This window comes from Crocuta crocuta, unplaced genomic scaffold (genome assembly GCF_008692635.1).
Source record: "Crocuta crocuta isolate KB4526 unplaced genomic scaffold, BGI_CrCroc_1.0 scaffold165, whole genome shotgun sequence".
NCBI classification, from domain to species: Eukaryota; Metazoa; Chordata; class Mammalia; order Carnivora; family Hyaenidae; genus Crocuta; species Crocuta crocuta.
In genome coordinates this window covers 4,481,791-4,508,620 of record NW_027530502.1, presented here as the reverse complement: position 1 = coordinate 4,508,620, position 26,830 = coordinate 4,481,791, and the positions used below count along the sequence as shown (strand labels likewise).

At 37.1% G+C, this 26,830-nt stretch overlaps 1 protein-coding gene across 1 annotated transcript in view; it reads right to left on the bottom strand.

Annotated features, from left to right (window-relative positions):
- The window catches only part of CDK14 (cyclin dependent kinase 14), a 563,883-nt gene that overhangs the window by 387,798 nt on the left and 149,255 nt on the right, over positions 1–26,830 (bottom strand). The window contains exon 5 of the mRNA XM_077766835.1: positions 3,966–4,045. Within this exon, the coding sequence (XP_077622961.1) occupies positions 3,966–4,045 (80 nt within the window). The remainder of the gene's footprint in view (positions 1–3,965; positions 4,046–26,830) is intronic.

The following is a 26,830-nucleotide window of genomic DNA, read 5'->3' as shown; positions in this document are numbered from 1 at the left end:
AAATAAAACTAATTTATAATAATGTATTTAAATATATAATCAGGCATGACTATACTATAACACATAATGAATGGCAGTGCTCACATCTATATATAGAATCAGTGGGAACACAACCAATACAAATGCAGGCTGATCAAGAGTGTGACATTAGTGGCTTAAATAACACAAGCAGTACTGCCATTAGTTACATACTTTTTCAAAATGGTGAATAAATTTTAATACAAAGCAAAACAAAAAACCATTTGTTTTTAAACAAAATAAAATACCATTTTCCTTTGATTTACACTGTAGTTACATTCCTGTAAATTTTGGTACATATTAAATGTGTAGAGAACATAGTTTGTGTTTACACGGGAAATAGTTGGGTTATAGCCTTAGACTTATATAGACAGGTTTTTACCTGCATGAATGCTCAGTAGGACATTTAAAGGGGTAAATGNATTCCTAGTAGTGCTATTCCTGGGCCATAGGGGAGTTCTATTGTTAATTTTTTGAGGAACCTCCACAACAGTTCACTATCTTAAAGCAGAGGATGATAAACTCTGTAGAGGGCTAGACAGTATATGCTTTAGGTTTTGTGAACCATACATCCTGTTACAAATCACTTGATTCTAAGAAAGCAGATGGAGACAATACATAAATGGCAGTGCTGCGTTCAAATAAAATGTTATTTACAAAAACGGGCAGCGGGCCTCACACTGCATTATGCCTATCTGTATTAGAGTGTCCACATATTGCAGAATGTCCAGCTCCTATCCCCTAAATGCCAGGTGCACTATCCAATTACTGTGATGACAAAAAACTTTCTATAGAGCAACAACCACTCCAATCCCCCAAATGAGAACTCTTGACCTAACTATTCCTATTCACTTCATTTGGCAAAGGCATTGAGTGGTCTGGTGTCATCTCCCTTTCTATACCTGTCTGGAATGCAACTTCTCCTAAATCTATTCTTTACTGTTTATCTCTCTTCTGCCTTGTTCAAGGCCCACTTGACACCTTACCTCACTTGACTAATGGAAACATTTCTTTAGGACTTATAATCTTTCAAAAATGATTTGGCATTGATATTCCACATCATATTATTTCTCAACCTATATATTATCTATATGCTTTGCCTCCCATCTGGAAGGCAGATGTCTTGAGGGTAGAGACTGTGTATAACACGCTGTCATATTGTAGACCGTAGATCAATGATTTTCCTTAAGTCGTGCAATAAATGCAATGATTACTATGCTAGATGTTGAGGATATAGCAGTGAGCAATCAGACATGGTCCCTGATTTTACTAATTTTATATACTAGTAGAAAGGAGTGAAAATAGTTAATTTCATATTGCAATAAGAATATAAAGAAAATAAATACATGGTGAAATGGTGAGTAAAGAAGGGTAAGATGATGGTCAAATGTCATTTTAGATAACGTGGCCAAAGGAAATTTCTCTGAAAAGAGGACATTACAAAAGACACCAGACACATGAGAAGAGCCAGGGAAGAGCATTCCAAACACAGCAAACATAGGAAATCTTGTGGCAAGTCTGAGGAAAATATGGGTCATACGGTGTTTGAAACTGAGGTTTTTAGATAAGGAGTGACATCATAATAGGATTTCAGTTTTTGAAAAGATTATATTGGTTATAGGGCAGAGAAGAGATAGCAGGAAGGTAAGAGAATAAGTATAGAACACAATTAAGAAGCTACTGCAGAGGTCTAAAACTAGAACTGATGATACTGAGGACTGGGGGTAGCAGTAAAAAAGAGAATGTAGGGGAGCCTAGGTGGCTCCAGGGGTTAAGCATCTGACTCTTGATCGTAGCTCAGGTCATGATCTCATGGTTCATGAGTTCAAATACTGCATCAGGCTCCTTGCTGACAGCATGTAACCTGCTTGGAATTCTGTCTTTACTTCTCTCTGTCCCTCCCCTGGTCTCTCTCTCTCTCTCAAATAAATAAATAAACTTAAAAAAAAAAAGAGAGAAAGAGAGAGAGAAAGTAGATAGATTTGAGACATCTTTTAGAGAAGTAACTTAGAAAGCTCATTCTTGGACTAGATCTGGGGAGGAGGCTCACTGGGTGGTGCCATTAATAATACAGAGAGAAAAATATTTTGAGTAATGGTGGAGGTCCAGGAGTTCCATTTGGATGTGTTAACTTTGAGATGACTGCTATCCAATTATTGATTTCTAACGTTTGATCCAGCTTTGCATTCCTAGAATAGACTCACCTAGTAGTGATATATTATCTTTCTCATACATTCCTGGGTTCAAGAGGAAATGTCAGGTAGGCAGATAGATATTAAAAAATAGAGACAGAGACAAGGTCTTAGCTTAAGAGAGGGCTGTATAAGACATTAGTTTACAGTTGCTATTTAAACTCATGAAATAAATAAAATCACATGGGAAGAGTGTTGATTAGAGAAAAGAAGGCCCCTTTCCTGTTCTAAAACACCCTAATACTTAGAGAAGGAGCTAGTGCAAGTGAAGGAGAGAAAGCTCCCTATTTGGAAAATCTGGCTTCACAGAAGAGAATGTTTTAATCATGTACAGACTGCTAAAAGGTTGGGTAAAATCAGAGAAATATCTATTTGATTTGGCAACAGAAGGTCATTGATGAGCTTTACAAGAACATTTTCAGTTAAGTAGGAATGATGGAAACCAAATACAGTGGTATAAAAAGCAGAATGAGAGGCAAGAGAGTGAAAACAGAGAAAGGAGGCCTCTCAAAACTAAATGTAAATCATCATGATACTTGTGAGAAACAAATCAAACCAGTGACAGACCACATTTAATTCATCAATACCTTAATAATACTATTGTAGTAAATTTATTTTATTTAAAATAAAAATTATTTAAAATAAATTAAAGAATTCTTTATTGCAGTAAATCACTCATAGTTACCTTGTGGACTAGCTACAGTTCCTTCAATGCAAAAAATAAAATGAAGTCTCATGCTGAGATAATTTGTACTTTTAAAAATATAATGGAGTTAGTATAATGCTAAGTGAAAAAAGTCAGTCAGAGAAAGGCAAATATCATATGATTTCACTCATATTTGGAATTTAAGGAAAAAAATGAACAAAGAAAAGCAAAGCAAACTGATGGCTACCAGAGGGAGGTAAGTGGAAGCAAGAGAGTGAAATAGGTGAAGGAAGAGGATTAAGAGCACACTTATCATGATAAGCACTAAGTAATATATAGCATTGTCGAATCACTATATAGTACATCTGAACATGTTAACTACACTGGAATTGAAATTTTTTTAAAAATATAGTTGAGGTAAAGCTGTTAATAACCAAAAGTTCTGAAACTGAACAGAAAAATTCCAACTAATAAAAAGATATTTTATTCTCTTGAGAGTATAAAAACTATGTACAAATGGAGCAAAATATAAAGCCATTTTATTTCATAAAAATTAAAAATGTATATGTAACAAATTATATAATAAATGGAATTTTTAGAAAAATGACAAAGAAAATATTACAAGATACATGATGTTAATATATAAAGAGTATCTATAAATCAATAAGAAAAAACAATAGAAAATATTACAAAGGACAGGAACAAAGAAATCGAGTATAAATACAAATGATTAATAAGATAGCATGAGCCCACCATGTGTAAGGACTTTCCTTAAACGTCATGAATATAAAGTAATCCTAGATTAATCAATGTGTACTTTAGAAACCCTGCAAACAAAACCAGGCATATAAAATTCCTCAGTCATAGTCTCACCATAAATACACAGCAGGAGGCTTTCCCCCCCTCATCTGAGTATACAGGAGGACTCTCTTATTTTATTTAACATGACTTGATATGATTGCAGGAGGTGCTGGTTTTTAAATTTCAGTTTCTACATTCCAATGAGATGCAACCATATAATTTACTAACTCAGCATATCCAGAAGCAATATTTAAACAGCTATTGGCATCATGCAAACACAAAAGCAAAGAGAAAGAGAAAATGCCTACCTTCCCTGATAGCTGTAAAAGGTGTACCTTCTTCTTCTTGCAGCCTGATTACCTTCAGGGCTACCAACTTCCCATTTACTCTGGCAGAAACAAAAGAAAAGATGAGAAGCAAATCCTTGAAAATATGTTCCCGTTATGGCTCTAATTTCCTTACAATTTATATTATATGCATTTTTGCACTGAAAATGTCAGTGACTCAATTATGCCACCACAACAAGACTAATTTAAGACTGGGAATTTTGTATCATCATCATAAATATTCACATTTTAAATATTCACAGTTAAAATATTCACACTTGCCTCGTCCAAGATTTAACCAAAGTTTTCAGTGATTCACTCTATGTTTCTTCCAGAATGGAACCAGTGCCTATCAAAATCATCACGCTTGATCAATTATTCTCAGATTAATTAGAAATCAAGGAATCAAAGTAACTCTCTCCCTTAGTTTTTTTAATAGCTCCTTTGTTTGCTAGGCTGAAATGTCTTCATCTTCAGTCAAAACTGAAGTCATTCAATCCCCAAGGTCAGAAACTCCACACTCAGTGTTCTCTCCTCACTCCTTTCTTCCCTTTTCCCTGGTTCTTTTTCTCTCTCCATATCACCCATTACTCCCTTTCTCATTTTTTTTTTTTACTAGAGCATCCTAAAATTATATTTGGTCTGATTGTGTTTTATGATATATACAGTATATCATCAAAATAAAAGTTATGAATATTTTACTATTATAAGATTACACAAGCCTTATCCAAAGCAGATGGTTCTTCCAGACACATTCTAAATATGTAGTGGCTCTAATTAAAAGATAACTTTTTTATCTACTCAATTCTGTTAACAAAAGCATGACTATGTGTACTGGTCTTCTAGTTGAATGCTCTACTTTCTACTTTATAGGCCTATAGCAGCATTCTTGGTTAGTAAGAATAGGGCAAACAAGCACACATTTAAAGTGTAAAAGGTCTAAAATGGCATTTGATGAAAAGTAAATTTCCCTGTTACATGCTCCTTCAGTCACCCAGCTCCCATCATCTGAGGTCACCAGTTACGGCTGTTCATATAATACACACACACACACACACACACACAGATTGCCATAAGGAGTACTGTATGTTGTTTTTAATAAATTTGGTGACTTCCTCATAAATTCATAGAGAAAATTTTCTCCTGCTTTTGAAAGACCACAGGGTACTCCTTTGTGTAAATATAGCACATTTTATTTAATCCCAGTTTTCTACAGATGGTCATTTAGCATGTTCCCAATTTTTGCTAAAACAATGATGGCAATAAATCTTCTTGGACGTGTAATTTCACCCACGTAAAAATATATCTGTAAGATAAACTCCTAAAAGTGGAATTGCAAGATGAAAGTATAGGTGCCTATCTAAATTCTAATTCTAATGAATATTGGGAAATTATCCTATGTGCTCTATTAATTTACACTTCCAATAGCAACTGATAGGAGCACCTGTTACTCCCCCCCCCCACCTCTACTATGTTACCAGCCACTGACTCTGCCAATCTGATAGATAAAACATGGTTTCTCACTTCAATTTAAATTGCAACAAAAAATCTTCAGAGCTTATGGAACCAGCAAACAAGAACTCATGTGGTCCAGAGAATCCAGTGCCTAAGTCTGAAATAAAGAATGTGAACGTCTCCTTTTTAAGAACGGCATCCAATTGGTCTGTTTTTGCTCTAAAAACTGCTACAGAGACAAAACTTAAAAGTCCAAGGAATTTATCACAGCCCAGCCAACCTCGTGGTGTTCCTCGTCCAAGATTATTGGAATACATTATTGGTTATAGTCATGGGATAAGGAGATCTGATTATAAAGCTCCACAGTGTGCCATCTTCTCAAGGTTAAGAGTTGTGTTTATTTTCCCTTGTCTTTCCACTGGGATGACAGGCCAACTGCTTTTCTGCTCTTCATCTCTTCTCTCACCATACATTACCTTGATTTCTCCAATCCTAACTGAGCTCCAGGTACCCAGGTGCAGGCCAAAAATTGCTATGCACATGGAGTTCAACTGGAGACTGGACCTTGTGCTCTCACTTCGTCCTTTATGACTAAGGGGGCGCCTTAAGAGGGGCTGAAGGCTGGGATGCAGTCAGTGCTGACATCTGCACAGATTTTTCTCAGCCCAGTTGAGCTCATCACTGGCTCCCCAGGGGAGGCAGCAACTGATTCCGGGAACTGCTTGGAACTTTACCCTCATTTACAGATATTTTCCCCTCACCCATAAAAAAATACACAAAACCTTCTTCCCACAAAGCTTTTCTATTTCCCTTGAGATCGTTAACTTATACGTGCCATGAACTGAATTCTGGAATACAGGGAATTCATGTTTTTGAGGGTTATATACTTAAAACATTCTCAGACTATGAAGCGATAATTTATTTCCTTATGATACACTGAAAGGAGATAAACCTTCAACTGAACCAGTATTTATTCATTAAATTCAACTAGAAATAGAACACCTTTAGTAATTTCATAGATTAATGTGCATTATTTTTGTGGTGAAAAAAATTTTGAATCTATTTACTATGATAACTGCATAAAAATACAAAATCCAGGTTAATGGAATTTGGATTCTAAAGCTTAATTCTCCATGAATTGAAAATCCATGCATTATTTCTTATAGCTATGATAATCCTAACAGTTAAAAACATTGAGTTTTATGTATTACATCACATAACACTAAAAATTCCCTGAAAGCTTATAGTAGACTATTAACTCCAGGCACAAAGGAACGTTTTTCTGTTTTGTTAACTGTTACGTGTCCAGTGCCTAAAACTGCTTGGTATAGAGTAAGCTCTCAAAAACTATCACTGAATGAATATTAGTAATGTTAATATACTGGCAATTCCTTTCTTATACCTGAAAGATAACTCAAGAACTAAGTATAATAATTCTTGTTTTCAAAAGTTTCAGAAATCTAAAATTTCAATAAAGTTTTCAGTATCTTCCTTCATGTTTGGTTTAAGTATTTATTTCTTTTTTCAAATTAAATGTGTAGTCTCTTTGATTTTGATGTATACATATATGACAAATTTTCATTTCCTCAAAGTTTAGTTTATAGAATGCTTTGTTATTTAATCCCTTTGCACCCAACAGCTATGTTTCAAAACCCCACTACCCTTAAATAATCTGAGCCTGGACCACTCATCAAGTATCTCCCTCTTCTTCAGCCGCTTTAGTGGTCTCCCATTAGGAATCACATTGATTATCAAATTGCTCTTTAATCTTAGAGACACTGTGACTTTCTCTGTTCTTACTTAGTTTTTCTCTACCATGTCTGGACACTTACCAACCACTGAATCCCTCAGTTCTAAAGCCTAGTAAAAACATTAAGTCACTGACTCCACCTTTGAAAAAGATACCTTTGGGGAAAAAATAACATTACCAACTTTCTAATGTTTACCTTTGATGCATTTTTTTTAAACTTTAGTATGCAGACTAAAATACCTGAAGTTTCAAGTTACTAACTCTAACAAAATGTCATTTTTTAAAGATATCAAAAGAAGATACTTGTTATTTTATGAAAATAACATCGAATAACGTAGAAAAGAACATGTTTGTACCTAATAACACCTTATGTAGTTTAAACTGTTTTATTAAAGATTCAAAACATATTCTTCAAACATTGACTTAAGCTCCGTAGAATAATTACAAAACTCCAAATGAATCAATAAATTAAAGCTGTTTACAGGGAAACACTGAAGATTCCTCTTTAACAAGTCTCATTAATTAAATCAAAAGCTAATGAATAGAAGGCAATCAAGGCTTGATTGGCAATGGAGACATTAATTCAGGTGAATAACACAGTAAAGAAAAAATCTTAAATTATGTTAATAATACTAAGTTTCACCTAGTTGTCCTGAGCTATTTAAGGAGCTATTTTACTTTCAGAGATTCCTTACAATTCTCTAATTTTTCCAACAACTGCTTGACCTTGCTGTGAGGCTGACTTCAGGCCCAAGAATGAGTGACTCACTGCTTTAGTCTACCCATCACAACAGAAGAACTGTAAAGTGCAGGATAAGGAAGAGCCAGGGAAATTCCCAAGCATAGAGCCATCCACACACACAGACAGGGGATACTGGGTATCCTGGCAGAGCCCTGCTGAAACTTTCAAACCGTCTCTAGCAACAAATCCAAATCTCTACCAACTTCAGAAACTCTGTCCACAGTTCTGTATGCCCTAAGTTTGTAAATAATAAAATTCTCTTAGGAGAGTAAAACAAGATCTAAGAATTCTGAAGAAGGAGCACAGCCTCTTCATTTTTTCATGCATTTGTTCATTTGTTCATTCAACACTGGTGAAACCTATACAAGAAAATGCCCCACTCAGGGTAAAATTCGCAGGTTCAAAAGATGATGAGCAAAAAGAATTTCCTTATGAGCAAAAATCCTCAAAGGAAAGCCCAAAGATCTTCTATTCCATTAGTTACCTCATATTCATAGGATAATTTAGTATAGTAAAACAAAATTACAAATATTATCTAGGTCATCTTTGAAAAGACTGTCCGAGTGCTAACACCTAGAAGAAATTATGACTAGAGGATACAAAGGAAATTAAGGCAATATACCTAAAAGAAATTTAATATACTCTGGAAAATCTAATATATTCTGCCTCTCTTCCATTATGATTTTGTCTCAAGAGAAACTGCTAGGAAATAATACCAAGTGCAGATGGATACAATCAATGCTTGCTTCCTTACTGTATTCATCTAGAAGCAACAGAAGGCAATGTGGATACTACTCAGGAAGTGACAGTGGCATGATAGAATGTATCAAGGACAAAATACTGGGCTGAATTTATAAATTTTCAGCAAAGTCATTAAAAATATTTTAAAGGTACTATCGATAGTGCTTCTTTTATTAATTCCCTCTTAAGACACTGATTAAAATGCTAACTATACTATACTACATTTATACTTAACTAAATACTTGGTCTTGCTACCTCCATCTAAATTCAATTTTTATTCAGGTATAAATGAGAAATCATCTCAATATCATTAAATCTTTGCAATTCTGCAATATCCTGAAAGTGCTATTTACTATGTTTTATTCTGGAAAAATAAATTAGAATTTCCACGTAAGTTGCCAGGAACACTTCATCCTAATCTTTATCAAAATAATAGAGAGAAGAGAAAGACTAATGCTATTTCTGTTAAATTAATTTCTTTTTCTAATAAAATCCAAAGATGAAAAAGAGAATGGTGTAACAGTTATTTATTAGAATAGGGCCAATGATGCAAAAGGTCTGAGGATTTAACATGATGAGAAAAGGGTCTGTTAAATCAACAATTATAACCTTTTATAAAAGAATAATTGCTACTAAAGTGTAATTCAACATTACCAATGTTTCATCAACTGTAAAAACTCATGATACTTTGAACCAAATTTAGAGTGACATACATTGTTCACGGGAGAAAACAGAATAATTACATTTCAACAATTTTAAACCAGCCAACTCTCCACCTTTCCAAAAATAAAATCTGTCAACAAAGGATTTGAGAGTCATTCATTACCTTGTAAGCAGAAGTGACCTGAATGATTATTCAGGCTCCCAAGGAAAAAGATCCTCCCTGATCTGACTGTCTCTCCTCGTCCACACTCCCTAGAACAAAGCAGCCCCTCAGAAGACTGAATGGAACACACCTCCCCTAAAACACCCCAAATTTTTAAGTCCTTATGTTGAGCCAAAAGTTGCTTCCTATAACTTCCTCTCTCTGATTCAAGTTCTGAATCCACAAAACCTAAACTAAATGCTCTTCCATAACAGTAATTAATCAATGTAATTAATTAACATTTAATTAAGTTTTAATATCCTGCCCCTAAATCAATAATGATTCTAGTCTTAGGATAAAGGATGAACAACACAGACATGATCCCTGCACTTAAGCCTTACCAACGAGACAGACATAAAGTGTCAAAGAGAAGCAGGAGGGTCTCACCAGTCACAGATGGAACAATTTAATCAACTAATATCTGTGATTGAATGCTATCAAATATGTTTAAATCAGTAAGTTTATAATGAGACTCCCCCCCCCCAAATAAAAAAACCCATAGGAGTCTTATTTGGAGGATACTGCAAAACCATATCATAGTTTCAAAACTGCTGAGGAAAATATATCAAGCATTTGCCTTCCCTTTTCATATACGCTGTCCTTCAATCTCACCGGATAGTTGATTATGTGGAAGGTTCTGTTTATAGAGGCACTGCATATAACAAGTAAATAATGACAGAATTTGAATAACGCCATTCTTTTTTTTTAAGTTTAGTTATTTATCTTGGGGGGGGGAGGAGCAGAGAGGGAGAGAGAGAAACCGAAGCAGGCTCCTCAGCGTCAGCACAGAGCTGTGAGATCATGACCTGAGCCAAAATCAAGAGTCAGATACTTAATCAACTGAGCCTCCCAGGCACCCCTTAAGTAACACCATTCTTAACCATACTTACTTAATGGATCATTAATGGTTGCTAAAAACACAAAGAGAGGTTACCAGATATGATACACTCCCAATGGAAGTCCTCATTCCCGCATGAACCAAATCTCACCTGAATGTGACTAAGCTGCAATTTAACTACTTATTTTAAGGAGATAATGTAACAAGTTAAAAGATACCATTGAGATACAATCAGAAAAATCTAGGATATAGGCAATTCTACAGGAAAAATGAACCTGTCACTTCAACAAATAAATCTCAAGGGGAGGAACCCATAGACTAAGAGAGAGAGAACAACTGTACAAAAGCTCAGAGGCAGAGAACATGAAGTGTTAAAGAAAAATATATGAAGGTGAGAGTGACTGGAGTTGGTTAGGGAGGCACCTAGAAAGAGGTATAAAAGAGCAAGATTACAGAGATCTTTAAAAAACACAGAAAAGATAGATTTAAAAAAAGGGGGGGGGGTTCCTCAGTGGCTCAGTCGGTTAAGCATCCAACTCTTAATTTTGGCTCAGGTAATGATCTCGTGGTTCATGAGATCAAGCCCTGTGTCAGGCTCTGTGCTGACAGTGCAGACCTTACTTGGAATCTCTCTCTCTTCCTCTCTTTCTGCCCCTCACTTGCTCTCACTCTAAATAAATAAATAAACTTTTTATTAAAAAAGGAAAGGAAAACAAATAAAACAAACAAACAAAACAAAACACTGGGGGAGGTGTCTAAAGAAAGGAAATGTTATAGTTAAATTATAAATGAATAAACAAAGTATCTAAAGCTCACTCACTATGGTATAGAGAATGGCCTGAAGGAACAAAACAGTGGGAGTAGGGAAGGAGGTCAGGAGCTGTTGCAGGGAAAGATGGTGGCTGCAAAAACCCAGTGTATTGGCAAAAGGAATGAGAAAAAGGGAAATGATACTCATTTAACCTGTCAGGAGAGTAAAACAAGATCTAAGAATTCTGAAGAAGGAGCACAGCCTCTTCACTTTTTCATGCATTTGTTCATTCAACACTGGTGAAACCTATACAAGAAAATGGCAATGGGCATAGGGAATGGTGCAAAGATCAAAAAAAAGATTCCAAATGTCCAGACTTCAGTGTCTTCGATGGAGAGAGGTACCATTTACTGAATTGAGGGAAACAGAAGAGGAGATTTAAACAGAGTACCAAAGAGTCCTGTCTTGAAGGAGCTTATTCTGGGAGTGCGCCCTGTGGAGACACATAGTAAGCACTGGTATTTGTGGACCTAGATCTCAGCGACAAAATCTAGAATAGACACAAATATTTGTGAATTGTTTGGAGGACTTCAAGGGAAGTAATAACCTCAAGAGGCAGCCAGTTTTCTGTTGAAGCAGGGGTTAAGGAAAACTTCAGAAGAAGATAGAGAATCCATCTGTTGATCAGAGGACAATGTTCTAGATCTCAGAAAAAGAGGAAGATCCCAAAGGATAGGAGAAAGCGACAGTGCAAAAGATATAGTGAGAAATATGGTAGGTGAGGTCAGAGAGATAGCAGGTGATAAGGGAGTTTACACCTTGGGTAATGCCCATAGTAAGCAGTGATGTGACCAGAGGACTCCATCCTGACAGTCCCTCGGAAGCCGGTGGAATGGGGGCTGCTGCTCTGGCTGCCCCTCAGCATAGCTGCCCCTCAGCATTAGGCAAGACATGGAGGGGTCTAGGGCCAGCCTCTGCAGCTACATGGAAATTAAGGCACAGATTCTCAATGCTGGGTGCATACTAGAATCAACTGGGCAGATTTAAAACATATCTATGCCTGGCCCAACCCCTGATTTCTTTCGGGGTAGGGTGGGGTCCTAGCATCTGTAGTTTTAAAAACACCCTTGGGTGCTGAGAAACAATCTATTAAGCCTTCAGGTTCCTACATCAACTTCTCATTGCCTTTCTTCCTTTGTCTGTTCTCAAACACACTGAAGTCTCCTTTTTCACAATAAGCATTAAAAAATTCTCAGCTACTTGAAATAGTTGTACAGCCCTCACAGACTTGGTTGCAAGCTTTTGAGGAGTCTCAGCTGATTAGCCCCTTTTGAAATGTGGTTGCCAGGATGTACACTCTGCGAGATGTGGTCTGCCAAGTGCTGAGTGGAGTGGGGTAGTATGCTTCCTCGTTGCACAAACTGAACGGCCTCATGTTACTTTGGTCTAAGCATGTTTTAAACTAGAAGAGTCACAAAAATCTGTAAACTCATATTAATCTTGCCAACAACTAAAACCCCTGAGTTTTCATGCACCCTGCGATCACACCATTTCTAACTTGTCCTGTGCCTCATAATTCACTTTTTAAACATTTCAGGATCCTGATTTACCCCTGATAAAATTCCAACTTGTCAGCAGCAACTCATGCCTCTCATGTATGCTCTAAATTCCAATCCTGCTTTTGATGAACACTGGCTGCCCAGCCTTCTCTGTCTCCTAATCTGAGATAGGAATGAAAACACTGAGCAGGATGAGATCCAAGGCAGTGCCCACACCACACTCTTGACCCTCACCCCATCTACCTTTCTGGGGACCTGGCTTCATTAATTATCTTCTTTCTTCCTCTTTCTTTCTCCCTCTCCTCTCTCTTCTTTTCACTTCCAATCTCTCCAATCCATCCAGTCCTACCTTTCCCTCTGTCCCAGGCTACTGCACTGACCATCTCCCTCTACCACTGGACTGTACTAGAATATGTGCATCTAGCAACAATTTGGGCTCAGTGTGAACAAAGAAGTCAACTTCTTATTATATAAAAGAGGCACTAGAAACCCTACTACTCTTAGGTATCCTTAACCAGCCTGTTTTAAATCCACCACCAGCAACAGCACAGCCCTCAAGTGCCTATCACACTCTTACCTATCAGTACAGAAACAGCCACATTTACCCACACATTTGGAAAAACAAATATACAATAATCTACAGTGTGCTACTGTGCCATCAGCTTAACAATCTGATCAGAAAAGGAATTAAAGTTATTTAGGATAACACAAATTTTAAGAACTCTAAAATCACGATCTTGCTTTCTGACTACTCAGAAGTTATCTACATGATAATCTGTCTGAAAATATTCCATTAGAGAAGGGCGAAGGTGAAGGGGATGTGGAGACAAGGTCACACCATTTCCCCTGGATCTGATTCACAGAATCCATCATCTTCCATGAATATGTGGACATCTCCAGGATGCTACTGCCTCTCCAGCTTTTCATAGCTCCTCAAGGATGATGGATAGTGATGAGACAGTCACAACACCCAATTTCTTTAAAATTCAGTGCAACAATCATATCAAGTCTTAAATCAGAACTCTTTAGAGAACCATAGTACTATCAAACTTCCCAAGACACTTGATAATTTAACTCACTCTTGTATCTGTTCTACATTTTGATGCTGAGAGCTAATTCACCTTGGTAGCAGTGATGTACACAGAACAGGTGATGAGTAACTGCACTGTTCTTACCACTTTTTACCCCAATGGTGTCTTCTATGTGTCAACTTCAAACCTTACCCCTTCCTGGGTTTCCAATGCTTCCTCTCCTTCCCTCACTGAGCTGCACTGTATAGTGGAGATCTGGTCTGTGTTGGTTTGGTTTTGAGACTCTAATCATCCCTTTTGATACATTCACCTTTCGGAGCCCTAGGGCAATGGACTTTACAATTTTCCATATTCTTCTGGAATAACTCCAGACACAAAGAACCATTTCGGAGAGAGTAAAAAGTCACATGCATGCACCCTTTGAGGAGACTGCCAGCTAGAGAAGAAATAATATGGTATCAAGCAACTAAAATGCAAGATGAACAAAGGTAAGTTGTTTAAAAAAAAAAAAAGAAGGTAAAGAAATCAAAGACAAGGAGTGGAAGAATTGTCAACATATGGGGGAAAAAAGTGTGCAAAGCACAAAAAAGATGCCCAGGACACCAACAGATGTAAAAGTAGTTGGTTACACATACTGCTGACATTACTAGATAGGAAAATGTTTATTTGGTGAAATGGGAGGGTTTCATAAGAACACAAATTTAAAAAGTAGCTCATTAAGAGTTTTTAGAAGTTGATTTTTCACATATAGTGAGATTTAAAACTTACTGTGTCCATTAGTCCTACAAATTTGTCTCCATAACACCCACCAATTTATCTCCCTAAACATGCAACACTCATGTGTGCTCAAACACACTGAAACCTAAGGATGAAGGGATGGTGTGAAGGTAAATAAAAAAGAAATAGTTGGCTTTTTCCCTGCTTTTCCCTAGTCCCGCCTTCAAGCACACTTGTCTGGGGAAACATATTACTGTGGTCTTTGAAAAGGCTGCATTTTACATTTCTAGAGAAATCAAATTTTCTCCTTCTGAGGTCAAGTTGCCACTTCAAACAGATTTTAATCTTCAGAAGCTTTTTTCCCATAGAAAATGCTTCAAAAAAGTAGAAAAGAAATGGATATACTTTTTGATGATAATATCATCTTTTCCTATCTTGCATTACTTACTATTTTGTAGCTTATGCTTACATACTATATTTCATACTGTATCTAAATATAAAAAAATCAAATCCACTCATTCATAATTTTCTTTTTAAAAAGTCTAACTACAGCACCACTATCAGAGTGAGTCATTACATGAGCTGGGATTAAAGAAGAGGATAAAGTCTGATGTTCAACCTTAGAGCGCTTCAAGCTTCCCAGTTCAAAGATATGTTTAAACCATGATGTTCCTATTTCTCTATCAGAGTCAGAAATGTCTGCCATTCTCCACCACACATGTTCAGCAGCATGAGAGAAGTCGAGCTTCCACTCTCAGGAAGAAAAGCACCTCCAAAAACGTTAAATGAGATCCAACAAAAAGCACATTACTGATTTACCACAAGGCTTTACGGAATCCCCAAATACTCATTGCCAAGTAGTGTTAACCACAGAGATCTTACATTTTCCATTCAAACATAGCCATATGAAATTAAGTGAAGTTTGGAACAGCAGGATAAAACAATTAAAACAGCCCTGGAGAGCCATTAAGGCAGGGGTATTCAGAGTTCAGTCTATTTCTACCCATTTTAATAAACACACACACACCCATCCAGTTTGTGTTACAACCAGCATAGCAAGCTAGTATTTTCTTTTTTTGGTTTGACTGCAAAGGCCCATGGATAACCAACAAATATAATCGAGAGTAACTTGGGAGGAACATGGGTAGCTCAGTTGGTTAAGCATCGGACTTCGGCTTAGTTCATGATCTTATGGTCTGTGGGTTCAAGCCCTGCACTGGGCTCTGTGCTAACAGCTCAGAGCCTGAAGCCTGCTTCAAATTCTGTGTCTCCCCCTCTCTCTCTCAATCTCTGCCCCTCCCCTGCTCACTCACTCTGTCTCTGTCTCTCTCTAATAAACATTTAAAAAAAAATTTTTTTAAAGAGTACCTTGGTTAAATGACTAAGACATATCAAGTCAAGGGGATTATGAATGATTTGTATTTTCACCATTAAAATGTATTACTGTCATAATTATAGAAAATATGTCACTGTTAAATTCCTTTAAGGTGAAATTTTATTTTTTAGTGTTTTATTTTTTTATTTTTTATTTTATTTATTTATTTTATTTATTTCTGAGAGAGAGAGAGACAGTGTGAGCACAGAGAGAGAGAGACAGTGTGACAGGGGAGGGNTAGCCATATGAAATTAAGTGAAGTTTGGAACAGCAGGATAAAACAATTAAAACAGCCCTGGAGAGCCATTAAGGCAGGGGTATTCAGAGTTCAGTCTATTTCTACCCATTTTAATAAACACACACACACCCATCCAGTTTGTGTTACAACCAGCATAGCAAGCTAGTATTTTCTTTTTTTGGTTTGACTGCAAAGGCCCATGGATAACCAACAAATATAATCGAGAGTAACTTGGGAGGAACATGGGTAGCTCAGTTGGTTAAGCATTGGACTTCGGCTTAGTTCATGATCTCATGGTCTGTGGGTTCAAGCCCTGCACTGGGCTCTGTGCTAACAGCTCAGAGCCTGAAGCCTGCTTCAAATTCTGTGTCTCCCCCTCTCTCTCTCAATCTCTGCCCCTCCCCTGCTCACTCACTCTGTCTCTGTCTCTCTCTAATAAACATTTAAAAAAAAATTTTTTTAAAGAGTACCTTGGTTAAATGACTAAGACATATCAAGTCAAGGGGATTATGAATGATTTGTATTTTCACCATTAAAATGTATTACTGTCATAATTATAGAAAATATGTCACTGTTAAATTCCTTTAAGGTGAAATTTTATTTTTTAGTGTTTTATTTTTTTATTTTTTATTTTATTTATTTATTTTATTTATTTCTGAGAGAGAGAGAGACAGTGTGAGCACAGAGAGAGAGAGACAGTGTGAGCAGGGGAGGGTCAGAGAGAGAGGGAGACACAGAATCTGAAGCAGGCTCCGGGCTCTGAGCTGTCAGACAGAGCCTGACGCGGGGCTCGAACCCAAGAACCGTGAGATCATGACCTGAGCCAAAGTTGGAAGCTTAACCGACTGAGCCACCCAGGTGCCCGAAGATGAAATTTTAAAACAATATCAAGCAAAGTCAAATTTATCTAGTTTGAATGAAGTCTTTTATGACAAAAAGGACTGGAGAAACTGGAGAACAATGCTTAGGCATCATGAGTTACTGCATCTAAAAAACTATTCTAAAAATAAATGTGGCACTAAAATGCTTTACAGGCAAGAAGGGTGTCAAAGTAGAAAATGATTCAATTAAACATACAGTTGAAAACAATCTACCTACACATGTTGAGGATCAGGGTTTGTGTTAATTTATATACTACTAAAGAGCTGATTAGATAAAGAAAGACATTTATAAAAATTATGTATAATTAATAGGATCTATGCTAGTTTTACTTCCAAAACCTAGCAACAGAGCCAGAGTACAAATTAGCCTGATTTGGAATCAAATGGTCTTATACACAGCCAGTAAGTTTAAAATCAAAACATTTGGTGTCTTTAAGGCAAAAATGGCACTTGTATTGAATATCACTCTTATTAAAGTACCTATAGTGGGACAAGCCCTGGGCCAAGGACTTCATTTACACTGTCTCATTAAATCCCTATAACAAATTTGCATGACAGATACTACTGTTATCTCCACTTTATAAAGAAACTGAGGCACAGTTCCCAATCACACAACCAGAAAAGGCAGTGTCAGAATTTTCAGAAAGTCAGACTTCTAAACCCTACCCATAAATTCCCTGTGGGGGAGCAATAATTATAGTGTGAACCACAGAAGAAAGGTACGTGACCCAAACTCTCCTACTAAAGACAAAGAAAGCCAAATACACAGTCCACCTATGCTACTTGCAGGACTTTTCAAGCAATAACATGTGTGTTTATCACCATCAAACAAGACATTAGCATCCTTTTTCTAAAGAGGATTCTTTTTGCCAGGTTTAGTGCCATAAAATAAGGAAAACTGACAAGGTCTTAAACAAAAACCTATTCAATAATGTTAAGTCTTAGCCACCAAATCTAGCTTTCAATAAGAAATCTAACTTCTGTTCAGTGAGACAACGTAATTTAGTCACTTTGGGGAGAAAACATGTTGAATGGCTTTTCCTCCTACTAAATGGCTTTTGTGGAGTCTCGTTTCAACAAATACTGCATGCATGAATGAATGAAGTCAACTACTTCAAACAACGGCTAAACCAGTAAACAGCTACAGATAGGGCAGATTACATAAGCTTTCACTTATAGAATAATCTGTACAACTAAGAAATCACAAAAGTCAGCTTTCCTAAATGTTTCTCCTTTGTGTGTGTTAATTTTCTCAGACATCAACAGAAAGTTTTGGATGTTTCAAGTTCAAAATGAGTGTTGGAGGATGAGGTCTCTGACTTCAGCGGCAATATATACTGAAAAGTAATTAGACATTGACTCAGTTTTCACCTAAAATGAGGAATGGATACAAATGTCATGACTCTTCTCCAACTGTAGCAGATGGGAAATCATCAGTAGTCATCCAATTGAGGAATTCTCTTCCATAATAGCACCTTATATACAAATCCTAGCCCAGAAAATAAAGACTTCAGCCAGTATAATATGATTTTATAATAAGTTAAAAAAAAAAGGAATATATCTTTAAATTGGGTAAATTGAATATATATATATCTAAATATTTCTTTTTTTAATGTTTACTTATATTTGAGACAATATTCTAAGCATTCCAAATGCATTCATTCATATATAGTCTTCACAGCTGTATTAAATCAATTCTATTATTTGCCCTATTTTCATAGCTGACAAGATGAAGCTTAGCCAACTGTTCCATATTAGCTTTATTTCATGACCCTACATTACAAAAAGAAAGGTAGTACTGAGAGAGAGAGAGAGAGAGATTCACAAAAATAGATACTGTCATTAAAAAGTCACAACTAGTATCAATGAAGAGAAAGGAGCCAAGCAGAGAAATCCATGTGCTACACAGAGAGCTCATGATGTATTTAAAGTTTTTAAAAACACAAAACCGAAAACATACTTAAGAATAATAATACTTTTATAAGTCGAAGTCCTCCATGAGATAAAACTGGCAATAAAAACAACTATTTCAGGGGCAGCCGAGTGGCTCTGTTATAAATGTCTGACTTTGGCTCAGGTCATGATCTCATGGCTCATGAGTTTTAGCCCCACCTCGAGCTCTGTGCTGACAGCTCAGCGCCTAGAGTCTGCTTTGGATTCTGTCTCCCTCTCTGTCTGCCCCTACTCCTCTCTCTCTCTCTCTGTCTCTCTCTCTGTCTCTCTCAAAAATGATAAATGTTTAAAAAATTATAAAACAACAACTTCAGGTCTATGTATTAGTAAAACATGAAAGAGGGAGACTCGTTACCAAAGGCAAGTGGAATAAAAGTTCAAGTGGCAGAGAAAATACAGTTCCTCAAATTTCTTCATCAAGAATACACTTCAGGGCACCTGGGTGACTTAGTTGGTTACGCATTCAACTTTTCTTTAAAAAAAAAAACATTTATTTATTTATTTTAAGAGAGACAGAGCATGAGCTGGAGAGAGGTGCAGATAGAGAGGAGAGAGAGAATCCCAGGCAGGCTCCACACAGCCAGTGCAAAGCCCAATGTGGGGCTTGAACTCACCAACTGTGAGATCTAGACCTGAGCTGAAATAGAGTTAGCTGTTTAACTGAGCCCACCCTGGACCCGTAAGCAGGCCAATTCTTGATTTTGGCTCAGGTCATGATCCCAGGGTCAGGATGGAGCCTCTGTGTTGGGCTCCAAGCTGGGCATGGAGCCTGCTTAAGATTCTCCCTCCCTCTGCTCCCGCCTCATCCCCATTGTGTATGCATGTGCAGTCTCTCACGAAAAGAAAGGCAGAAACCGAGAAAGCGAGAAAGCAAGCAAGCAAGCAAGCAAGAAAGAAAAGATACATTTCATGTTTTTCCTTGGTCATTTTCTCTCTCTCTTTTTACTGATGCCTGGGTCATAACCTATATACATACCAAATTCTTTCCCATCTGGCTTAAAATTAAAATGAGAAAAAATACTTCTGTCCTTTCTTCTTTTTTCCTTTGCTCCCTTGCTCCCTGCATTTCAGCCTCCATTCTTCCCTTCTTCAATCCAAAGCAATTAGGTCTCTATCCCCACTGGTCCCCTACACATACCAAAGAAAAACCTTCCTAATTGAAAATTTAGTGGATTATTTTCAGACTCAGTTTTTCAGGACCTGGCTGACTATTTGACATTATCACCCATATTCTTCTGCAACTCTCTGCCTTTCTTGCCATCTGGCTGGTCTTCTGGCTACCTCTCTAGTCAATCCCTCTCATGTTCTTTGGCTCCTCTTTTGTGCAACTCTAACTATTTGCATTCTATTATTTCGTCTCTTCTATTTCATTCAGAGATGAGATACATTCTATTTTAATTTAATAATCCTCCATGCTTTACTTTGGGCACAGTCCCAGGTGCCCTCAACTCTCCAGAGCTTAGCACTAAAACTTTCCCGGGGACATAAAGCAAACAATGATAAAACCAAAACCAAAACCAAAACCAAAAACAAAATCTCACATAACTGTCACTTTGTTTAACCCAGCCCATTGCCTTCTCATTACAAATTCAGCTTCCCTTGGGATCCCCAATAGGCCTCGTTCATAACATTTATTTAGTTTTTCAGTATCTCCATTTCCCTCTTCCTTCTCCTAAGGGGTTTGATCACACACACAAAAAAGTCTTTGGTTGCTTTTCCACTTCCTCAGGGGCTTTTTTGTCTGTCTGTACCTGTGCTGGCTGGTACAGACTCTCTTGTCTTGTGAGACTCTCTTGTCTCACCCATCAGGCCATTAACGAATGACTTCTATCTTATTCTCTTTTGAGTTACAGCAGGGCTTTCAACTATTCACCGGAAGTTCCTAGTGTTTTACAATTTCCCCTCAGCTCAGGCAATGCTGGTGGATCTGTAGGATCATTGATTTAAATCCCTGAAAAGAGAGACAGTTAAAAATACAGCAATCCCAAGGAGACCATTTTGAACCAGAGATAGAATTATTTTTCAAATTTGCAAAAATTTGTTTATACAGGGAAATGTATGTTTGTTTACTTGAATCCCAGAAGAGAGCACATATTTGCTTAGTAATCAAACCATTAAGCATGAAAAAAAGGTCTCATGCCTAAAATCTTTAAATTTCTTTCAAGTACTTGCCATCTCTTATTATTATAGAAATGGTATAGTATGTTATTATTACAATGGTATAGTATACTCCTTTTTAATGCATCAATGCTGAATAAATTATAAGCATCTGACTAAAACTCATTGACACTTTGAGATCTAATAGTGCTTGATTTCACCCAAGTCCCAGCTTACTCTTTAATTCCTGTTTCAAATTCCCAGCATTTCCACTATCTTGAATTACTCTGAGCTTCATCTATATTATGAGCAGTAAGGGATCTGGGTAGGTCATCTGAATTTTACAATGATAAGCTTCTGTTTCACAAAACTCATGACACCTAGACTCCTTAACTAGCTGTCGAAGAGAATGTGTTGTACCTGAAGGTTATTAACCAGCCATGAAACTTTTTAAATTAATTGACAAATCCTTCATTAGAGATTCAATGACAATCACAAACAAATTTTAAAAAGCTCCCAGAGGTTCATGGAAATTAATGTTTCTAAATACTCAGTTGAATCCCATAATAAATTACCTTAAACAAATTATGTTTTCTGGCAAAATGCTTTATCAAGTCTCTAGAGGAATAAAGTACTACATAAGTAAGGTGATCATATATTTAATCATCCAAATGGAGACATTAAATAGTAAAAACACTGAATCAATAAAAAGAAACACTAGTAATAACAACACAAAGATAACATATGCAAAAACCAGGATTGTCCTAGGGAAATCAGGACGTAAGGCCCCCTGTACACATGGCACCTAAACACCAAACTGCGCCCTTGTTCTCAAGAATATATCTGAAATTTAGTGAGGTTAATCCAAAAAGGTGCCAGTGAATATGTGGTCAGAAAGATAACTGAAAGAACTCTGTGCAAGGTGCGAGCAAAGATGTAATTCTAGACTAAACTCACACCCAAATTGTATTGTAAGGGATCAAAACATAGCCCCCACGTTCTCTGATGTTCCTCATTGAGAGGCATAGTCTATGTCTCCCACCCTTGAATCTGGTCTCTCAGAACACTCGATCAATAAAGTAGGTGAAAGTGACACAGTGCCAGCCGCAGGCCTTAAAACGTTGGCAGCTTCTCAGTAGTGTTGTTTAGGTCATCTGTTCCTCACTGATCTTTTTGCCTGCTTGATCCATCAGTTACTGACAGAAGGGAGTTAAAGTGGATTTGTCCATTTCTCCTTTCAGTTCTATCACTTTTTGGCCTCACAAAGTTTGACACACATTAAGAATTATTATGCCTTCTTTGGAAATTAATACCTCTATCATTCTGTGATGCCCCCTTTTTATCCTCATGGGCTTCTGAATCATCACAAATATCTACTCGGTCTGAAATTAATATAACTACTCCAGCTTTCTTTCGAATAGTGTTAGTATGGCATATTTTTTTATCTATCAATTTACTTTTAATCCAAGTCTTTATATTTAAGGTAGGTTTCCTGTAAACAACATAAGAGTTGGGTCTTGTTTTTTATCCATACTGACAATCTCTGTCTTTTAATGGGTGTATTTAGACCAACTGTACCCTAAGTGATTTGGACACAGGTATGTTAATATCTATCTTATTTGTAACTTATTTATTATATTTGTATTTTTTTTTTGCTCTTTTTCTGTCTCCTCTGATTTTAACTGAGCATTTTATATGATTCTATTTTCTATCTTCTTAGCATATCAGTGTTATTTTTTAAAATCTTCACAGTGGTTGGACTGGAGTTTACATTGTACATTTCTAACTAATCTAAGTCCAGTTTCAAATAACACTGTCAGTGTGTAGCCCACACTTCTGAGTGTTCTCCTTGCCACCAACCACCCTTTGTCACACTGCTGTCACTCATTCCACTTATGGGTATTGGGTATCAGGTACTTCACTTACATATTGGGCGATAAATTGTTACTATTATTGCTTTAAATACACATTTCATTTATACTTCAATTACTACGAGAATAAAAGACTGTGATTTACTTTTTTTTATCCCTTCTCACTCTTCTTTATAGAGATCCAAGTTTCTAACCTGTATCATTTTCATTTTGCTTAAAGTAATTCTAAAATTTCTCAAAAAACAAGTCTACCGTCAATGAATTCCCTTCCATTTTTATTTGTCTAAGAAGACTTCTATTTCTCCTTCATTTTTGAAGGGTACTTATTGGATACAGAATTCTAAATTGCTGATTTTTAAAATTATTTTCCTAAGTATTTCACTCCATTCTCTTCTTGATTTCATGGTTTCTGATGAGAAGTCTGGTGTCATGCTTACTTTGTTCCTCTGTAGGTGAAGTATTTTTTCTTCTAGCTTCATTCAAGATCTTCTCTTGTCTCTGTCTCTCTGCAGCTTGAACAGGATATAGCTAGGTGTAAGGGGGTTTTATTCTTGTTTTTCAGTTGTGCTTATGTATAAGTATATACTTTATGTGCTCTAAATTTCATGGGTCTGTGATTTAGTGTCTGTCATAAATTTTGCAGTCTCCTGCTATTTTTACCTCAAATACATCTGCTTGATTCTTCTGCTGGTATTATAATTATGCATGTGTTACACTTTTTTATATTATCCCACAGTTCTCAGATGTTCTGTGTTTTCTTTTTTAAATTTATTTATTTTTAGAGAAAGAGTAAGTGGGGGAGGGCCAGAGAGAGGAAGAGGAAGAATCCCAAGCAGGCTCCACGCTATCAGCACAGAGCCCTCCACAGGGTTCCTTCCAACAAACCATGAGATCATGATCTGAGCTGAAATCAAAAGTCAAATGCTTTAACCAACTGAGCCACCCAGGCGCCTCTCAAGTGTGCTGTTTTTCTTTTTCTTGTTTTTTGCATTTCAGTTGGGGAGGTTTTTACTGACCTGTATTCAAGTTCTTTGACTCTTTCTTCAGCTGTATTGCATCTACTGAGTACACAAAAAGCATCTTTCATTTCTGTTACAGTGGTTTTTTTTAAATTCTCTTTTCTTTTGATTCTTTGATTCTTTCTCATTTCTGTTTACATTACCCATCTTTTCTTTCATTTTGTATACGTTTTCCATTTGAGCCCTTAATATATTAATCACTTATTTTAAATCCCCTCTCTGATAATTCAAACATCTGTGCCAAATCTGAGGCTGGCTGTGATGACTGTGTTGTCTTTCCAGGCTGTGTTTTTTTTCTAATCTTTTGGAATGCTCTATAATTTCTTGTTGAAAGCCAAACATGAGGGTTTATGTTAATTCAGCTAAGAGTTATGCTGTGTTTACTGTTTATTGTAACAACAGGTACCAGAGGCTTCAAATTATTCTGTGTTGCTGTTTTTCACTCCTCCTGACTTGAGAAGCCATTAGTACTCCTCCTCATGGGGAGTCTGTGTCCTGCAACTCTTTCAGCTATAACCTACTGTTATTAGGCTGGAATCCTGTTGGCAGTGTGGTAAGGTATGAGGGCGTGTGAACATTCTCAAATGTTCAGAATGAGTCTGATTTCTTTTAGTGAGCCTGCATTGTGGGATGTGACCTTCACAAGAGCTTCTTCAGTAGAGTAGCATATCTTTTTTTCCCTTTCAACCCCTTCCCTGACAGCAGTGTTCCCAATCTATTTCCCTGAGGCCCTCACCATTACTGACCATCGTTTCCCCACTTATGTGAGGCAGAAAGGCTGGAAAGAATCTGAGTGAGAAATACTCCCTTCCCCAGGAGTTTTCACTCTCATTATAGACCACACCCTGTCTCCAGCAACTCATAACAATTACCAATTAAGTATCCTTCCCGATTTATGGAGCCAGCAGCTCCCAGTGAGAAGATCTGGGCTATGTCTACCTGGATATGTCTGTCTCTCCAGAGTTTAGTACCATGGTTTGCCCTGTGGCCTCCATTCTCTGATGAACTGAACTAAAGTTGCTGATGTTCAGCTCGTCCAGTTTTATCTCCTTGTAAAGATGGGAGCATCAGCCTCCAAGCTTTTATATGTTGGAGCTGAAGCCAAAAGTCTCACTTACTATGTTTTGGGATGCTCACTCAGAAAACCCAGAGAACTCTAAGAAAGCCCAACCCATGTGAAGAGCCAGCACCAACTTGCCAGCCATGTAAGCCATACTGGCACCGGATCCGTCACATCTCAGTCAAGCTGCACAAAATGATAACACGTGAAGAAGACACAAACTTTTCCCACCCTTCTCCAATTGCAAATTCATGAGCAAAATAAATGATAGCTGTTGTTTTAAGTCTCTAAGTTTTGGGGTGATTCATTTTGCAGTAATATATAAACAGAATGTTGCTAACCTGATCCATAAGGCCTTGCAGATTTCTCAAAATTCAATTCATACCAATCTCCCATGAACGCCCCCATGTCGCAAGAGGCTCTCTGAGTCTGTACAACACACCAAGCTTTCCTTGGGGTCTGGCCTGAAGAACTCTTGTCCCTATACTTTACCTGCTTGGTCACATCTTCTTCAGATCTAATAGTAAATGTCCCCTCCTCAGCAAGGCTGCTACTGTCTATCCATATAAAGCAGGCTTATTGCTCACCCCTCCTTCTCATGCAAATATATATTACCCAACATTCTCTATCTTAATTCTTTCTCATAGCTCTCTTTTATGCAATTTAAATTACAGATGTGTCTGCCGGCTTAATTAGTTTTTTCTCCCCCACTAGATGACAGACAGCATGAAAAGAAGAATTTAGTTTTGCTCCCCATTACATGTTCATTGCCTAGCCCAGGACACAGAATACACTGGGGTTTTGGTAATGTCTCTAAAGGTAGAAGCTCTTTTAACTAGGCACTGTAGGAAGGAAGGAAGGAGGGAAGGAAGGAAGGAAGGGAGAGAGGGAGGGAGGGAGGGAGAAAGAGGAAGAAACAGGGGGGAGGAAGGAAGGATATGAGAGAGAGAGAGGAGAAAGAAAGAAAGAAAGAAAGAAAGAAAGAAAGAAAGAAAGAAAGAAAGAAAGGAAGGAAGGAAGGAAGGAAGGAAGGAAGGAAGGGAAAAGGAAAGGAGGAAGGATGGAGGAAAGAGGGAGGAAAGAAGAAGAAGAGAAGAAAGGAAAGAAGGAAGGAAGGCCTGGGCTTTTAGACCTTGTCACTATTGACGTTTTGAGCCGAATAATTCTTTGTTGTGAGAGACTGTGCTATTCATTTGTAGGATGTTTCACAGCATCCCCCATCTCTGGATGCCAGTAACATCACCAGCACTCCCTCAGTTGTGAAAACCAAAAATATTTCCAGATATTATCAAATGTCTCCTGGGGAGCAAAATCAAGAACCAGTTGGGAACCACTGATTTAGAATAGAAAGATGCTACTTCCCCAGCATCCTGGTTGAAACTAAAAGAATCACAATAATAATGAAGTAATTCAGAGATATGGGTAAGCTTTAAACTGAAACCAATCTTACTGTTGTATCCTTTCCCTGGTCTTCCTCAGAAACCACTTAAACTGAACCATGGGGAGATATCCAAGAAGCCCAGGCATTACAATAATTGGATATTCCATGCTAACTTTTTAAAAAATTCCTCCACTACCCAAAAAAATGCCTCCATTTTCACTAGCTGGGCATATCTGATATATGACCACAATTCTGAAGACAGCAAATATGACAGCTTCTTTTGAGGATCTCCTAATCAAACAAAGAACTCTGATAATAAAAATGGCTAACAGACACCAATATATTTTAACATTGTCTAATAGGAAAGTTATTCCTATACAGTATAGTCTAGTAATTGAAATCATGCTTCTTGCCTAAACAATATCCCCATTGTCACTTTTGTCAAAAAGATTAGGTGTTGCTTATCTGCTGCAAACTAAATGAAACCAGCTGTACCAATGAACCAGACTCCAACGCTTTGTCT